This window comes from Leptonotus elevatus, chromosome 9, assembly GCF_054856555.1.
Source record: "Leptonotus elevatus isolate MCC_2025b chromosome 9, RoL_Lele_1.0, whole genome shotgun sequence".
Taxonomy (NCBI): Eukaryota; Metazoa; Chordata; class Actinopteri; order Syngnathiformes; family Syngnathidae; genus Leptonotus; species Leptonotus elevatus.
In genome coordinates this window covers 9,578,638-9,596,390 of record NC_141247.1, presented here as the reverse complement: position 1 = coordinate 9,596,390, position 17,753 = coordinate 9,578,638, and the positions used below count along the sequence as shown (strand labels likewise).

Below are 17,753 nucleotides of genomic sequence, written 5' to 3'. Positions count from 1 at the left end.
TTCCACTCTCATATGCTGGAATAAAAGCATCATCAAGAAGGAAACAATATTCAGACAAATATTGAAATACTGTAAAAACCTTATGATAACTACATTTCGCATCGCATCGGTATGGAACTGACAGAATACAGCGGGTTTCTCTCTGGACGCTGCTGCCAAAAAGCATATTTTTCTGTGAAGGCAAAAGGTTATGTAGCGTAGGGGAACAGTTACAGCAGATAACATTTAAAATACATTTGATTTAAATTGTTGTTTTGTGTCTACTGAGAGTGGAATGCTGGTAGTGGTGTAGTCCATTTCTATCTTACAGGTTACTTTTTCCAATCAAGACACCAAATTATTACAACTTTTACATCTATTGCTAAAGCATCATCAATTACAGTACATTAGGTGCAGGATATAAATTTAAAATTGTGTGCATTTCTAAATTAATTTAACTCTATAACTTAATGTGTGTTTTGTTACATATTTTAACTGATATTTTCCTCTCTTACTATAATCAATAAACCACTATACATTTTTTGTATTAGAGCACATTTATAAATTTAGCGGGGGGAACAAATAATATTTTTTTATTAACCCCCCACAATATCCAAGAGCACAATAGACATGAAATGACCATGCAAAACTGGAATCATTTGCCAAGAAAACATGTACCTGAAATAAATAATTTAACTATAGGCAATTCAATAAAAATAAAATAAACTGACTTGGGAAAGGCTGCTCTCCAGGAATGTGCCTGAAGGGATTTGTTATTGGACACTCATGTAACTTCTGCACAGTATTTTCCTTTTCCAGCTATAAGGGAAGGGTTGAGTGACACACCTTTAGTTACTGTAAACATTGACTATTCATCCCATAATTTAGTCTAAAGAAGTCTAAAATTAAACTATTTTTAAATCAACTTTAGCATTCATCCAGATTGTTTTCTCACCTCACAAAAACAAGGCCATTTCACACTGCAGTAATTTTAGACTGTGAACAAAGACATTTACTCTACTCAGCTCATCTTCATTTATATAGCGCTTTCACAACAACTGTAGCTCTAACAAAGCGGTTACAGAAACACATGACATAAAAAAGTTACAATATTGCAAATATAACAGCCATTCCTTACATAGGTTTTGCATTGTTGTTTGAAGTGGCTATAGATACAAGAGGAGAGATTCCATCTCCTTTAGCATAAATTTGACACGTGTTCACACCAAAGGAACTTTGGGGATTTTTTTAAAATACCATACGTAAAGTTGTTGACGTTTTGTCATGCCATTGTTTTAAAGTAGATGCAAAGTTAGCTTGTAGCTAACAGCTAATACGGTAATTGCATTATCCTATTTTTTTCCCCAGAACAAAATGTGTACCCTCAGGAATATATATATATCTTCAATTGTGTCATTTCATTGTCTTGTAGGTCACTGCGGTCTGCTGACTGCCTTTTACTTACGGTCCCTTACCCAAGATTAAAAACTAATGGTGACAGAGCCTTTCAATCAGTATATATATGTTTGTTTGTTTTTTTTAAAGAGAGAACTAATGCTTATTTTCATGAACAAAAGGAAACATTTTTATCAACCCCAAAAAGTTCGAGAACCCCCATTACTGTATAAGGGTTATAATGACTCAAAGAAAGTGAAGGGCCTAAACCGGGATATCCAAGTTTGGTTGTGCTCTTATTTTCAGTGGCAGTCCTTTCCACATCCGGTTTTGTGTTTATTTTGTACGCTCTTGACACAACCACCACGGAGGGTGCACTGCATTGCATGAAACAGCTGAAAACACATGCAGCTAAAATCACGTCAACCGCCGCCGCCACCAAGTCATGGGGCCCAAAAATTGGACAAGGAAGCAAGAAAGAAGACATTTTGAGGTTTTGGCGATGATTAAGTTGAGGACGTGACGAGGCGGAACTTCCACGCAGACGGACCGAACGAGCGAGTCGTACCGACGCCGGCTGGGGAGCAAACCCACAGCTGCTTGCCGGGCTTCAAAAAGGCGTTTCCTTGTTTCAAAACTTCACCTGTTCACTATTTTGGACGCAGGAGAGAACAATGGTGCCAGATTGGAGAGATGCGGCCAAATTTGGAGTTAAAATAATGGACGCTAAGGTTCTTTCATTTAAATACGCGCGTCACCTCGGTGGTTGAAGCGTGAAGAAGAAGAAAAAGTTTGGGTTTTTGTTGTTGTCGCCATGGAGGAGCAAGAGAGGGAGATTTCCTACGCGGACCCCCCGGCGTCGGACAGCGAGGTTGTGGTGGTGGTGAATCCGAGTCGAGTGCGCCCTCCGCTGGGCGTGGTGCTCGCCACGGTGCTGTACTGCGCGGAGCTGCTCAACGCCGCCGTGCTGTGCGGCAGCTACCACCGCACAAATGACGAGCACTGGCTGGGCTTCACCATCGCATTCATGCTCCTGCCGGCTGTGCTCATCCAGATGACCCTCATCTTCATCCACAGGGACGTGGGCCAAGACCGGCCGCTGGTCCTCCTGCTGCACCTGCTGCTCCTGGGGCCCATCATTAGGTAGGTTTGCAAGAACCACAAAAGAAAAAAATACATATAGGCAGAGGAGGCAAAATGACTCACATTCTATACTTCTGTAGAAGTACAGCAGATCAATGAAGTGCTAAAAAATACTATTGGAAAAGTATTAACAGCCTGCAACTGGGCCATATACATCAACTGGATCTACAGCAGTTCAGGTAGCTACAGAATAGTACAAGTTGGCTGTAACAAGTTTTGCTTTAATCAACCAATCACAAGAAATAGAATGCAGATGCAAAAGTAACTGGGTGCTTTGAAATATGAGTAACTCGAGTTAGGAGTTTTTAGTGATACGAGCTGTCGTGTTTTTGTTCATCTTTGTGAGTTAAAATTTGAGTTATGAGTGCTATGGTGGCAGTGAACTCAGCTCACCTTACAACAAGCAGTAAGTATCACTTTAGCTCTCTTTAGGCTAACAAGTAGCCTCAGTGTCTCGTGATTATAACCATTTAAACAATGATGGATATGAACGTATGTGGAGAAACACATGCATACACTGAGATATTGTTACAAGCGTTTTGAGTTATAACCTTGGTCACGGAACTAAATGAACTTGGATCTCAAGGCACCACTGTAGTGATTGAACTTACTGAGTGGTAGGTGGTCAGGACTGAACACTAATTAGATGCACTGAGCTACTACAGTGGATATGAAAAGTCAAAAAGTCTGTTCAAATGGCAGCTTTTTGTTATGAAAATAAAAAAGCGAAAAACAAACCACAACAAAACATTGTCCACCGTTCATGTGACCAGCTAGCTTTTAGCTCTGTCAAATTCACTTTAGCTCTAGGGGCAAGGTCATCCACAAATCTGGACATCAAAGGATCAGGATGTCATTATCATCGGCCAGTCATCACCAAAATCGGCAAGTGCTTCTCTATTTTCGGCGAGTCCTCTAGGATATGACGCCTTGTAAAAATACACAGACTGATCTTGTTATTAATGTTAGCTGGGTAACTCGACGTCTTAGTAGTTTATGCTGGGTCTCATATGAGCTCTGTGATGTGTTTTTTATTTATTTACACAATGTAAAGGTAGCATCGTAACAGGCATGTTGAACTTTTTTTGTTTTAATCTTTTACGTTGCATTTAGTGTTTCCTCCGAGTAAACAACCATCCTGTACAGACAGTAGAGAGAAAAAATCGGACGTTTGCACGTAGGTACAGGGGGGGCTTTTGCAAATGGTCAATTCTCTTGGATAAAAGCACACATGAGAAATATCTTTCTTCTCTGAATCTGTTGCGGCATATTTGTCATTAATGCTCCCTGGTTCATGTTGAGCTGTCTTTGTTTTTGTCCTGTCTCCAAGAACTCAATCAATAGATCAATCAAGATCTCAACCATAGTTGACTATACCTCTTTTTACATTGCGTTATCATCCGCAGAGGTCGGGAAAAAAAGTGACGAGGCTATTTCACAAAGTATAGAGTAGAAAGAAGCATTGGCTAAAATCCATAATCCCAATTCTACAGTTAATGCAAGGTAAAACACCGAATCCAAACAATCTTAGGTCCAACCTGAGTGAACGGTTGCGCAAGTGTGCAGGGTTCGGCAACGGGATTACATGAGTGGCCGACAGTCAGCAACTGGTTTTGCCATGATTCAAAATTTGAATCGCAGATGAATAGCTTCGCGACATTGCAGATATAACATCTAATCAAGAATGCCAAAAAAACATAGACAGAGAGACAGATCGCCAATATGTACCAAAACACTATAAACAGCATATGAATATTCTGCTTTATCATCTCCCCTTTCCTCTCTTTTTGGCAATCCACTTCTTCCTTGACAACTGCACCGTGTTTTTATGGTTCAATAAAATATGAAACAGTACAATATTCTTCATGTGTAGCCTTAAAACATGATAGAAGTTTGCAGTTTTGCGTGGTGCTTAATCACTTAGTGTGCAGGCTTGAGCATGATTTAATGTTTTCGCTATGCTCCACTTTAGTCGGCTTTGGTGCCTTACTAGGAATCCCTGCATGAACAAATGTGCTTTTGACAACTCTCTAACAAAATCCCGGCAGCTCATAGGTCAAATTCCACAATTTGGGGGAAACTGATTGCAAGGCTCTGTCACCATTAGTTTTTAATCTTGGGTAAGGGACCGTAAGTAAAAGGCAGTCAGCAGACAATGAAATGACACAATTGAAGATCCACCACCAAGTATGGAGGAGCCTGACCATTGAGGGCTCTCTAAGTGACCGTTAAAATGTTATATTGAATCTTAAAATAAAAAGGCTGTGAGTGCATTAATGACAGGATGGGAGTGACGTGGCTGAACCAGTGAGGATGAGACAAAAGCCTAGCTACGGCATTCTCACTTATTTAGAGACTTTGTTGAAAGAAGTGACAAGAAAATTTTAAAAGTTATGATGTGAGGAGACGACCATGAATATTCATTGTAGTGTGTAATCTAGTAATTTCAGAATTAGTTGAAATGGGAATAAATCAAGTAATATTTATGAGCGCAAGAACCGGCTACTGTTTGAAGTATTTGATTTGATAGCATGCACGTGGTTGCATGACTTATTGTTACCATATTACAGCCTAGAATTATTTTTCATATGAATATTATTTACTGTAATTATGACAGTTCAGGCTACACATGTTGTGGAATGCACTTGTCGCCACAGTGACATCACAATTTATAAGGCATGCTGGTTTTTTTTTTATGCTCAGCCAGTGAAATGAATGGAGGGTGGATTTACCTCCAAAATGCTGATAATTCAATATCTACCATTTTCCACAAAAAAAGCGGGGTGGGCAGTGCGGGGAACACGGGACAAAATACCCACCCCTAAGAAAAAAATATATTAAAGTTAATAAATAAAGTATTTAGGGTTGTCAGGCATATCATTAGGTACACAAGAGTTGTGTCAAAAAGTTTTCATTTACAAAAATAATAATGATACTATAAGTGGACACTTGCAAATTCTTCTGTTGCGTGCAGATTCACAACCCAGATGGAAATAACAGAAGGCCACACACTGAATAAAATGTCCTCCCACACGATATCTTGGAACCATTGAAGGTGAAGACAATCTGTCGCATGATACTGGTCGACCAACAACCAAGTGAACATTTACAAAAGACTGCAATTGAATTAATCAAACTGTCCCCATCATAATGGGTACAAGCAGTGTCTTAACAAACGAATGCAAACTCGTTCACTTCCTTGGTCGTTTAAATTTGTCAACTGGAATCCAAACTGCCACCAACACATTTGTATGTCAAGTACTTTTTTTTATTTTTTTTATGGGAAGGCGTGAAAGAGGGTCTGAAATTGAAGCTTGTACATACAGTTACTGTAATGATGAACAAACGGCAATGGCAACCTGAACGCAGGGTCCGCAATGTTATTATGTTGACATCATCAAACGCTTGAAGTTGCTCTAAAATTGTGCAAGAGACACAGTTGGCCTCTTATCTCACTTTTCAGCGTCCGCACATGATGACACACAAGTGTGAAAAGTAGTTAAATATTGTAAAATATATCATCAATAAAAAATGTTATTTGATTTTTTTTTTGTCCAATCTGCTTTCAGCCTCAATGTCTTGCCATGCCAATTAACTCATTCACTGCCATTGACAGCTATAGACGTCAAAAATTTATTGTAACTATTTCTATTAGTTTAACATTTTTTTCCAATTTTGTTAAGAGTATGAAAACCTATAATTTTTTTTATTGTACATTTAAACAGATATAAAACTTGCCACTTAATAAACTCGCAAATTTCCGAGTTTTTTTCTCACTTTATGAAGTGGCAAATTTGCCACTTTATAAACTCGCAAATTTGCCACTTTATAAACTCGCAAATTTACGATTTTTTTCCCCTCAAATTTGCCACTTTATAAACACGCAAATTTATTAGTTTTTTTCTCACTTGAAATTTGTAAATTTGCCGCTTTATAAAGTGGCAAATTTATCCCAAAAAAATCTTGCAAATTTACCACTTTATAAAATGTCAAATTTGCGAGTTTTTTCGCGAAAAATACGGTAAAATGAATTTTTGCCGTGAATGAGTTAATCTGCCTAGGGATTTCAGAATCAGTACTGGCTGATATAACTATAAACTATATTAACAATGGGACTTTTCATTTAACCAATCAGATTCACCTTACAGGTGGCCTCAAAAACATACCAGAATTGTACTTTCCTTTGATTTGATGGTCAGAGAAAAAAGGTTTTGACTAGCAAAATAGTACTAGAAATGTTTTGCGATTTTGTTATGTTGTTGGCTAAATATTGATTCCGAATTGTCAAATTTCATTTTGTATAGTATTGAATATTGGTGGTCTATATAATTCCAATGTGATTGTGTAGACGATGAAGTCTGGTAAATCCTGACTGAATGCACAGCCCAACACTGGGTTCTACGCTATTGATTTTTTTTTTTTTTTTTGCTTGTTTCAATCCCCTCCCCCAGTAGCAGCGTTTACTGCCTTGCAAGCACACCCACCATTCATCATATTTATTACAGCTTGATCTTGGCCGACCCCTTAAAACAGTCCCCTTCATGCAGCTGATGAGCCTACATTTAAAAAGAGTGATCGGAAAAAATGTCTAGAAATAGCCCTGCCCCTTTTATTCTGGAGGTAATCAGCCGTCAAAGAAAGAAAGAAAGAAAGAAAGAAAGAAAGAAAGAAAGATAACCTGTTTGGCAGCTGTGGGCGAGACTGTAGCGATCTCAAATTAAGCCCCACCCCCACACCCCTCCCCCACCACACACACACACACAAAAGTAGAAACCTGGCATATACATGAGTGGACTTGGTTTTATTGTTATGCTCCCTTTTGCGCAGATAATCTAACAATCTGATTGTGTTGCCATCTGATGCAAAGATATCAAAGTGGAAGTCAACCTTAAACATTTCTTGACAATATGTTATACGGGATCTCACTGGTCTAAAACATGACATTCTGATTAATATTACATTTGTGGAATAAGAGTTATGAAACAAAATCCAACCATTTTTATCCATCTCAGGTGGCGGCCATTTTGGCAGTTACTGTCGACTGAAGATGACATCAATGTTGCTCAGGGCTCAGGTAACAACCAATCGCAGCTCAGCTTCAGAAAACAGGTGAGCTGTGATTGGTTGTTTCCTGAGCCCTGAGCAACTTTGATGTCATCTTCAATCACAGCTCATCTGTTTTCAGAAGCTGAGCCGTGATTGGTTGTTACCTGAGCCCTGATTCAGTCGACAGCAAGTGACAAAATGGCCGCCCACTGTGATGGATAAAATGGCTAGATTTTGCTGCTTAACTCATATTCCTCTAACACAATATTAACCAGAACACCATATTTAGACCCGTGGGGCTGCTTAGAACATATTATTTGAAAAATAATAATTGGGGGGTTGACTCTCCCTTTAAACAAAAACTAAATCCACGATTTTGGCACGCCCATCAACTTGAGTTGTAGAGCACAAAACTAGAAGCAGCTGTTATCTTTTATGTGCTTTACGCTTCCAAGCACTTGCCTCACGTCAATGACTTAAATGGACAATGAACATGTGACCACCTTTTGAATATCGCAGTGGGCGGCATGTCGATGAAACAAAGGCTAGAAAGAGCACACACACACACACACACAAGTTTGTTTTACTGTCTTTGTGGGGCCATCTCATTGACATAATGTATTTCCTAGCCCCTAACCCCAACCATCAAAATTGATTGCCTATTCCTTACCCTAACCTCAACCATAACCCAATTCAAACCTAAACTCTAAAACCAAGTCTTGACCCTCAAAAAAAGGCCTAAACTTGTGGGGCCCAGCAAAATGGCCCCACATGGACGGGTGGGCCCCACAACTCTGTGAAATCCCGAAATGTTGGCCCCACTATGTCACAAAAACAAGACACACACACACACACTGGTGCACATTCCGCTTCCTCTGCTTTATCTCAAGCCGATGTAAACACATTGTCTCTGCTGCCTGTTGGCTTCCTGTGCTATACGCGGGATGATTTAATGGCTGAGCTCATGGCCGTGCAGTAAAACATCCTCTGCAGTCTGGAGTTCGACACTCAGATGACAAATTAGAAAATGAACTAAAAATGAGGTAAAACTGAAATCAAATTGAGGACACTTTTATAGTGACAAATCGCATCAAGTAGCAATAGCATATCATACACGTTCTGCAGCGTTAGAATATGTCGCTATAAGTGTCTGTATTTGTCCGCAGGTTTGGGCAAAGTCCGGGTCCGATATCTTTTCCTGAATTCTGCAAAGCATAACAGGATGTCATGCACTATCTGTGGTCACTTGACACCAGTGTAGCTTCTGGTTCTAATATCATTTCTCCTTCTTCCTGAGTTCAACAAAGCATAGCAGTAATGGCATGGATTGTCCACATGGTCACTAAAAGCCAACATTTGGCAGCAGATGTTTGTGAATTCCAGGTCAAAGTGACTTTATATTGCATGTCATGCACTATATGCACAGCGTCATCGTAAAATTGGATGACGTACCTTTTAAAGAAAATGTTTTTTCTAGGGATAGACCGATTATCGTGCCGATATTTAGCATTTTGACAACTACCGGCATCAGCCTTTTTTACGAAACTGATCAAAAGCGGCTTGCGAACGTAGCAAATTTAGGGTTTTCATCAGGATTTGTAAGATGTTCACAGACAGTTTTTACTTGTTATTTCGAACCAATTGAGACAAATTTTCACTGTCTGCAAAGATCTTTTGAAACCTTTTACAAACACTGATGAAAACCCCAAATGTGCTACATTCACATGCATTTGCCGCTCAGTGAGATACTTTTCATTTATGGATTTATTTACACTTTTTAGTTTAAATAAAAAAATACAAGAAATTATGTTGACATTTTAGAAAACTTTATTTACAGTACACAACTTTGGGGGACTATTTACTTTATCTTAGTTTTTAATTTAGCTTAACATGCTGATGACCCTGGAATCTCCCTGCATTTTTTTTAAGTTTAAAATGAAAAGAAAAAGTTAGTTTTTTCCATTTTATCGCTAATATTTTGTCTTTTACAGCAAATGAATATCAACTTGAAATATCGGTTATTGGTCTCCTTGACTACTAATAATCGGCCTTGAAAAAATTGTATCGGTCTATCACTAGTTTTTTTCATCAGTCAGCAAAGTTGTCTATCTTGCCCCAACTCGTCGCGTCCCAATTACTGTCTCACACTCGACTCGTCCCAACACGCCGCGCCTTCTTGCGGTTGCTGTCCTCCCGCCCCGCAGACCTCAACGTATACATGGTCTTGCCCGAGGCCTAATCGCGGGCGGTCCCAAACAGGATGATCTTGCTGAAGAGATGTCGAAAGAATTTCCTGAGAGAGAAATGGTGACACAAAGTTGCTCTGTGTTCTCACTTTAAATGGATGCATCCAAAAAAAAGGATAAAAAAGTCACCATATTGATTGATCGGCTAATGTATTTATCAATATAGCCCAGCTGGCTCCCAAGAGTTTGAACGCACCCTTGGCCGGAGCACACAAATGCTCATATCAGCCTGCGAGGGCCAGCGAGAGTGGTGATAAGCGTTTGCTGACTGCCAGTTGCCAACATTTGGGTCAAGGACCAGTTGTGTCGAGGTTACACTACAAAATTAGCAGCCGGTCGGTCAGCAGCCGTGCAAAACATTCCAGCACCGTGACGTGAAACGACGTGATGCATTCGATCCTTACTTCAGAGTTGTGTTTTGACGAATAACTTTCTACCCAGAAGCCTCCGCTGAGAACTTTCCTCCCAGCATATGAACAGAGTACTGTTTGTCCTGCAACGTAACACAGAGCGCATTCACCTTGAAAAAAAATTCACAGGACTGCACCCTTAACAGTTTCTGTTCAGCCTGGCAGCCCTCAGGGAAGTGTTTGCTTTTCTCAGGCTGCCCTCTGGTGGAACCTCAGGTGGGGTTTTTTGGATTTGTTCAATATTCTTAAACCCGCCCATGTTAAGTTTCCATAGGCAGGGTAAACACCTTTAGGATCTTTTAGCCATAATGTCAATCCAATTAATATAAAGTGAATTAAAAAAATATATACTGATTATAATCTCCCAAGGGGAAATAGACATTGTGCTGTAAAATGTATACTACAAAATCTGAATCAACACGAAGCCTAGAAAAGCACAAAGCATCAGTGGTTACCATGAAAATAACTTTTGTGAGTCCTCTCTGTGAGAAGAGCTGTGGTGCCTTGAGATGAGAGTTAAATTCCTTCAACCCATTTTCACTGAAGCAACACCCTTCGCTCCTGGCTGTTTTACTGGATTTTGACTGATTTTGCAAGGCCCACAGAATATTGTGTTCTATTGCTATAAAAAGATGCAACTTACCAAAAGAAATATTAGAGCCTCTTCTTTCATCAGGAAAAAAAAGTATATGTCTATCTGTTTTTGTTTTGCAGCAATTAGCGTTAGAATATAGCAACATTTCATCATTATTCACAAATCTTTTTAAAACTGTGGAAAAGAGCTTGTTGCAACATGGCCCTGGTTGATCTCTTATACTCTGCTGCCACCTGCTTGGCGTTTTTGTAATAACTGCCATTGCTTCAATCATTCTCTTCAGTTCAGAGGCTGCATCAAAGCCTTCTGTTTGCTCTAGCATAAAAAACGGATAAATACGTCTTTGGGACTCTGGTAATATTTAAAATAGAACATATTGTAGATTTTGGGGAGCAAATGAGTTCACCTTGTCCAGTCGTCCCTCCTAAAAACAAATGTTTGTGATATGCATTATATTGAGAAAAAATAGCACTACATAATATTGTACATTATGAAAATTTGCAGTAAATACAGAGCATAGAGATTTTTTATTTGTTTTTAAAGCCCTTTTTGTCACACTATGTCAGTTGAATGGCCCTTGTGCTGCTCTTTCTGGTGTGCACTATAAGACAGACACATTGATAAACAGTATTGTCCATTGAGAAGTCTCAACTCCTCCTCACTCATCAGTCAGTAATATTAGTCGTTCTTCACAGAGGATGAATAATATATGACTGCGAGTAAAATGTATTGTTTGCTTACATGAGTTGCTGCAATGTTGGTGTTCAATCAGTTGCATATATACTGCAGCACTAAGTTTTAAATACACAAAGTGCAGTTCACTGTATATTTTACTGGTAGTGGCATGAAGCCTCTTTGTATTAAATTGTTCACTGTTTTCCAACGCGCTGCTTAATGTGACGTGAGTTGAGTTTACTGCCACCACACAGCGCTCGTATCTCAGAACTGGGCCTGCAAGTCAAAATAAAGTTTGGCTGAATGACAGCTCGTTGCTTGAGAAACTTGTAAGTCGAGTCACTCCTGTCTGAAGACACCACTTGTATATAAAATGCACTTACTTCCATCCACTCCTTTTAACATTCTGGTAAAAAATAGAAACCAAAGAAACCTGACATTTATTGCGCTGATCCTGTTTGCATTCAGATAAAATTATTTATTAATGTGTTTGTAAAAATGTCGTGTTCACACCATGGGGTTGATCCCTTTTTTTTATTTTTTTTACAAGTCTTCACACTTGTATTAATTACTTTTGTATATTATCATCATCATCGTCATCGTTTATAATTGTGTGTCAATCTCCCACGGCCTTCCTAAATAATACAAATAAAGTAAGGCTACACTGCCCTCTGCTGTTGTAAAAAAGTACTCCATGCTTACTCTTGCTTGTCTCGCAGGTGTTTTGATGCCCTGATGGCATACTTTAAAGCCGGCAGGAAGGAAGAGCCCTACGTGACCATAACTAGGAAGATCTACTTGAAGAGGGGCGAGGGCACGCGCACAGAGTGCGAAGTCAGCCGCTCGGAGCGCATCCTGGCCACGCACAGGAACGCCTTCAAGCGCACCTCCGTCATCCAGGCCTTCCTGGGCTCCACGCCGCAGCTCACGCTCCAGCTGTATGCAACCATCCAGGAGAAGTACATCCTCCCCGTCCGATGTAAGACCAATCAAATCCTTTTGTATAGTAATAACACACAGTGTGGGTGGAAGATCAAGTTTATCCTCATGCATGAAGGAGGAAGTCGGTGCCAATTAACTCTTGTCAACACTAAGTTGTTGTGAAAGCTTGGTATTTTCTTATGAATACATGATAGACGTAACTCACTGTAAGCTGGTACCACTTGGTCAGCAGTTTTCTATTGTTAACTAAGTTGTTGTGAAAGCGTGACTTGTCGACCAATTGTTGTTTACATATGACAAAGATCTTCCCGCCATGGACACAATGTGACATCCGTTTGTCACTGACTGACGGCCAGCTTGTGGTGGCATATACAGTATAACCACTAGAGGGAGCCTCAGATGGTCTAGGTCAGAGGGAGCCGCCATTTTTAACCGGGAGTCCCCTGTGATGTTTTCCATTCACTCTGACGTGCAGTTTGATATGTGGGTCATTTTTATAATTGGTGGTTTTGTTTCTTAACTTATTAAATATAAAGGTAAGATTAAATGAGTGTTTTAATAAAAAAAATATAAAAAGATTTTTAAAAAAAACATTAAAATGGAATTTGACCATGTACTGAAATAATATTGTTGAACAGACTTGATTGAAGCATAATTAAAATAAAAAAAATATAGGCTTATCTATTTTGGACTGCTATTTTTGTATCCGACTGCGGAGGATCGAGTCTGTGCCTCACCAGTCATGAACTTCACCACAGCACACAGGTGCGGCACTTACTTTACTCAAGTAGATGACACACCCGACGATTAACTCGGGCACGGCTGAGCAGGCGACTTTTTGAGTACGTGTGGTAACTTTGCTGAGCTAAGACGAAAATGATCTGGTTAAAAGTACGTTTAAGGTGAGTCTCATTGGTATGGTGAATTGAAGTGGTTATTTCTTCCTCGCAGTTCTGAGATGCAGGGTTCAAACAAACAAAATATCAGTTGTGTGGGGAGTTCGCATGTTGCACATACTTAAAAACGTTGTGGTTAGGTTCATTGATGACTCCGAATTACGGGTGGGCAAAAAATGGCCACATTATTTTTGCATAATTTTTCCCCCCCTAAAATTGGTTACAGAAAATGCATTTGATCATTTTTTAAATAGTCACATAAAAGTATTACTTTTACATGTATCATTGTTTTTGTTTTATTATATGTTTAGTTAACTGATTTATATGAATTAAAAAAATACAATTGAAAATGAGCATGTATTGGCTGCCGACCAGTGCAGTTACCCGCGAGATGATGTCAAGCGGTCTAGAAAATGGATGACTTGTCAGAATATGGAGGAGCCTAAAACGAGTGCACAGTGGATATAAAAAGTCTACACACCCATGTTCAAATGCCAGTATTGTGTGATATAAAAACTGAGTCCAAGATACTTTTTGGGGAAACTCTCTCTACCCTTATTAACTTGACCTATAATCTGGACATCTCTATTGGGGAAAAAAAATACAACTGAGATAACTTGGTTGCAAAAGTGTGCACACTGTCTTATAATGTTCAGAATTCACATAATCATATTGAAACTCAAGTCAAATGAGTTTACACTTGTGCTTCTGATTTAACCCAATTAAAGCTCAGATGTTCTTGGAGGCTTTTTCTGACATTTTTGCTTCACAAAAAGTTCAACATTGATTTGGTCGGACCATGATACATTTTTACGGATGCGCTTGGGAGGTCAGTACTTGCCAGAAATTGCTGCAGTTGCGTTATTTTTGCGTTCGCCCTCTTGGCAGCCTCTGACCAATTTTCTTTTGCACTCATTTTCATATCCACTGTGATAAACAAAACTGATGATGTTGTGGTTTTTTTTTGCAGTGACTCTGATGATCATCACCAATATCTCCATCATCTACGGGGCCCTGGTGTGCAGCGTCCTGGCCATCCAGATCCGCTACGACGACTACAAGGTGCGCTTCCGCCCGTCGGCCTACCTGTGCATGATCCTGTGGCGAGGCCTGGAGATCACCACGCGCATCATCGCCCTGGTCCTCATGAGCACGGCGCTCACCCACTGGGTGATCCTGGTGGGCATGGCCAACCTCGTCTTCTTCTTCTTCCTGCCCTGGGCCGAGTTCTGGGCCAAGAAGGGCTCGCTGGCCAAGGACGTGGAGAAGAACTTCTCCAAGCTGGGCACGGTGGTGGTGCTGTGCTTGTTCACGCTGCTCTACGCGTGCATCAACGTCTTCTGCTGGTCGGCCGTGCAGCTGGACCTCAGCCACGCCGAGCTCATCGACCGCAAGCAGCGCTGGGACCGGCTGGCTATATACTACGGCGCTCGCTTCGCGGAGAACCTGCTCCTCATCATTCTGTGGTACTTCTTCAAGTCGGACTTCTACGAGTACGTGTGCGCGCCGCTGCTCGCCGTCCAGCTGCTCATCGGATACAGCCTGGCCGTGCTCTTCATGCTGCTCTTCTATCAGTTCTTCCACCCGTGCCGCAGCCTCTTCCGGCACAACGTCCACGACTGCCTGCGTTGCGTCTGCTGCCGCCGAGGAGCGGGCGAGGGAGCGGGGCGAGCGAGGAAGATGGCCCCGTCCTACTCCACCGCCGCCACCATGGTGCTGATTCCCGACGAGCCTCACCAGCTGCTGGGTCCGCAAAACCTCAACAGCGACGCCGATCTGCAAGAGACGACCATTCTGGACGACATCACCGAGTATGCCTGAGATCGCAATAGTAGGAACATCCGCGCCATCTCGCAGCTGAGATTTCCAACCATCAGAAATGAGCCAATTTCACTTAAATGCTCTGAAAATATGTATTTACCACAAATGCTGTTGACATAAAATGACAGGTGGAACAATCACCATCTCAATGCACCTACATACAGTGGTGCATTGAGATAAGAGTTGAAGTTGGTCTGTGACGACACTCGTAACTCAAATCACGCATAGGCCTATATCAAATCATTCGTTACAGCCTCTCCAATTGCCATTGTGTTAGCATTAGCATTAAGCTAACTGCACTGAAGGCTAAACAGTGTGTTTTAAATACATAATGGGTAATATTCGCTTTGACAGTCAAGTTCAACTGTGAGCGGCGTTAATTAAACAGCTTGAAAGTCCTTTTTAAAAATTGTGCAATATTTGCCAAACTGCTGCAGTCAAAGCAAAAAAAAAAAAGTCCGATTGACATTTCATATGTTGAATAAACTGTAAATTGGGGTACTCGTAAATCAAGGCACCGTGATTCTTGTTGTTTTAGTCAGGATTGGGCTAACATTTAAGCAATATTTAACATATTACATATGATTTATTCCAATAAATTTCCTGTAAGTCCCATGAAAGATTTTCTATTTAGAAAATTGCTGGAAACTATTATGTTCAATACACTTAAATATAATTTCAAACTCATCCTACGCTAAAACAGATAGCTAACTGATGATTTGATTTAGAAAAAAATGCATCACGTTAAAATATGTCCGTGGACAATATGCTGGATGGACGGGAATTCATATTTAATATTTTGTCACTTTTAAGTTGCGAGCATAGATGGCTGATAAAAGACATTAATGATAATAAGAAAATGTATATTTGTAGTAGACAGCAATTTTCAGAACATTTTAGTGAAATTGGTTAATTTCTCACAATATTCTAATGTGGCTTGGCACAGTGGTTGGGATTATCACTGAATCAAAAAAATAGAGAACAATGCTCAGTTGTGAAAGTGGAATTAATGTAACAAATATGCCTACTGAGAGCTGTTTCTAATATTTCGAACCAAAACGACCACCCTGTGACTGTCATTTTGTTTGACTTGATCATAGAAGGAAATCAAATGTTTTTTTTAATAGACTCATATCACATAAGACTGCACCTTAAATGATGTGTTCTGGGTGCAAATCCCATTTCGATGCATTGTTTTTAATAGACTGATATCACTAAAATATCAAATGATGGTGTAGTGGTAGCAGTGGGTTCAGTTGGGTGAAGGAAGTTGTGAATGCTTGCTTTGTTTTTGTTTTTAATGTGACCTGTGATTAACTGACGGCCACTCGCCTAATTGCACAATTAACTCTTTGTGTAACCACCAAAATACTAGAAACTGCTCTGAGTGATGCAGCGCAGGAGACTGCAATGCCAATATTGTTACTTTTAAAATCTCGTGACATCAAAACTGGGCATTTTTATCATTGCAACTTTTTACTGTGCGGATTGCGCAGGTGTGCCGACAAACACAATTATTGTTTATCAGAGAACTATTTGGATTACCCCCGTCCCCCCCCCTCCCTCCTCCTCTAGTCGATTTTGTACCTCTTTAAGAATGTAGTCTACGCAGGACAAAGAAAGCCTTGAGAGTGGACCGCGACCAAAGCAGGTGTGCGAGGGAAGCGAGCCGCAAAAAAAAAAAGTGCATCTGAGTCGCTTTGCACAACCTCGCGTCCTCTCAAAAGAGAGCAAACTCTACGGAATTAGTCTTCCTCGTCTGCTCGTCGAACTGCTTGGACCGGCTGCGACGGAGGCCTCGCCTTGTTGAAACTGGTTTATGGTTTGGGCAAAAGAGACGACAAGAAGATCTGTGGGAAACAAATGTAGTTGAGTTGGACTTAAACGAGCAAAAACAATCATGATTGATGGACTAAGCAAGGAAAGCAGGAAAACGCACTTTTTTGCAAAAAGTCTGCGATATTTGGTTTTGGGGTGAAAATGTCTATATTCATATCTCAGAGGCACAACAATTGAAAGTAGACGGTACCTCACCATTGCAAGGCTTCGAACAGATGGCAGGAAGAAATGAACATCATTGAAAATCAATTAAATGCTTTTTTTTTTCCAAAGGTTTTTGAGTGTTTCAGTAAAATCGTAAAATGTCACCCCTGAAAGCCAAATATCATTAACATTTTGTAAGTAGTGTGGATTGAATGTCAATCAGGTCGAAAAGATAATACAAAAAAAGTCAATATGAACTTTCTGTAATGACATGTCCACTTGTCCCGATGGAGAACAAAGCTAACATTCAATTTCTGCCACCGAACCCGTTTACTGATAAATGTTCACATATTGTTTTTGTGTCCAGTGCCTTGACTACTTCATTGTTGACTTGAAACTTTAATAAAAAAATAAATAAACCACCTCTATTTAAAAGCAAGTTGCTTGGTGTATAAGAATCCTGTTGATGTGACGTTTCAGCAGCTATTTTTAAACTTCCATCAAGGTTTCTCACACTTCCTCATTTCTCCACTGTTGGACTTCCTGGTTGATCGGAATGCAGTCCTTCAGCTCCTGAAGAGGAATATGGCACCTTTTAGTCTCCTCAATCCCGCCCTGCCTT

General features: G+C 40.2%; 1 protein-coding gene across 2 annotated transcripts; it reads left to right on the top strand.

Moving 5' to 3' along the window:
* The first annotated feature begins 1,730 nt into the window (after positions 1-1,730).
* Positions 1,731-17,570, top strand: xkrx (XK related X-linked). Of its 2 annotated transcripts, XM_086085712.1 has the most exons (4): positions 1,731-2,517; positions 12,209-12,468; positions 14,298-14,820; positions 14,903-17,570. In XM_086085712.1, the coding sequence occupies exons 1-4, from the start codon at positions 2,189-2,191 to the stop codon at positions 15,045-15,047; spliced, it is 1,257 nt and encodes a 418-aa protein (XP_085941838.1). In that variant the 5' UTR covers positions 1,731-2,188; the 3' UTR covers positions 15,048-17,570. The 2 variants fall into 2 exon arrangements, with proteins under 2 accessions (XP_085941838.1, XP_085941837.1); XM_086085711.1 differs by having other exon boundaries at positions 14,298-17,570.
* Positions 17,571-17,753: the final 183 nt, after the last annotated feature.

Excerpts from the sequence above, each read along its gene's own strand:
- xkrx (XM_086085711.1), top strand. The coding sequence starts at position 2,189 with ATGGAGGAGCAAGAGAGGGAGATTTCCTACGCGGACCCCCCGGCGTCG. Across the intron at positions 2,518-12,208 it reads CTCCTGGGGCCCATCATTAG|GTGTTTTGATGCCCTGATGG; the intron begins GTAGGTTTGCAA and ends CTTGTCTCGCAG. Across the intron at positions 12,469-14,297 it reads GTACATCCTCCCCGTCCGAT|TGACTCTGATGATCATCACC; the intron begins GTAAGACCAATC and ends TTTTTTTTGCAG.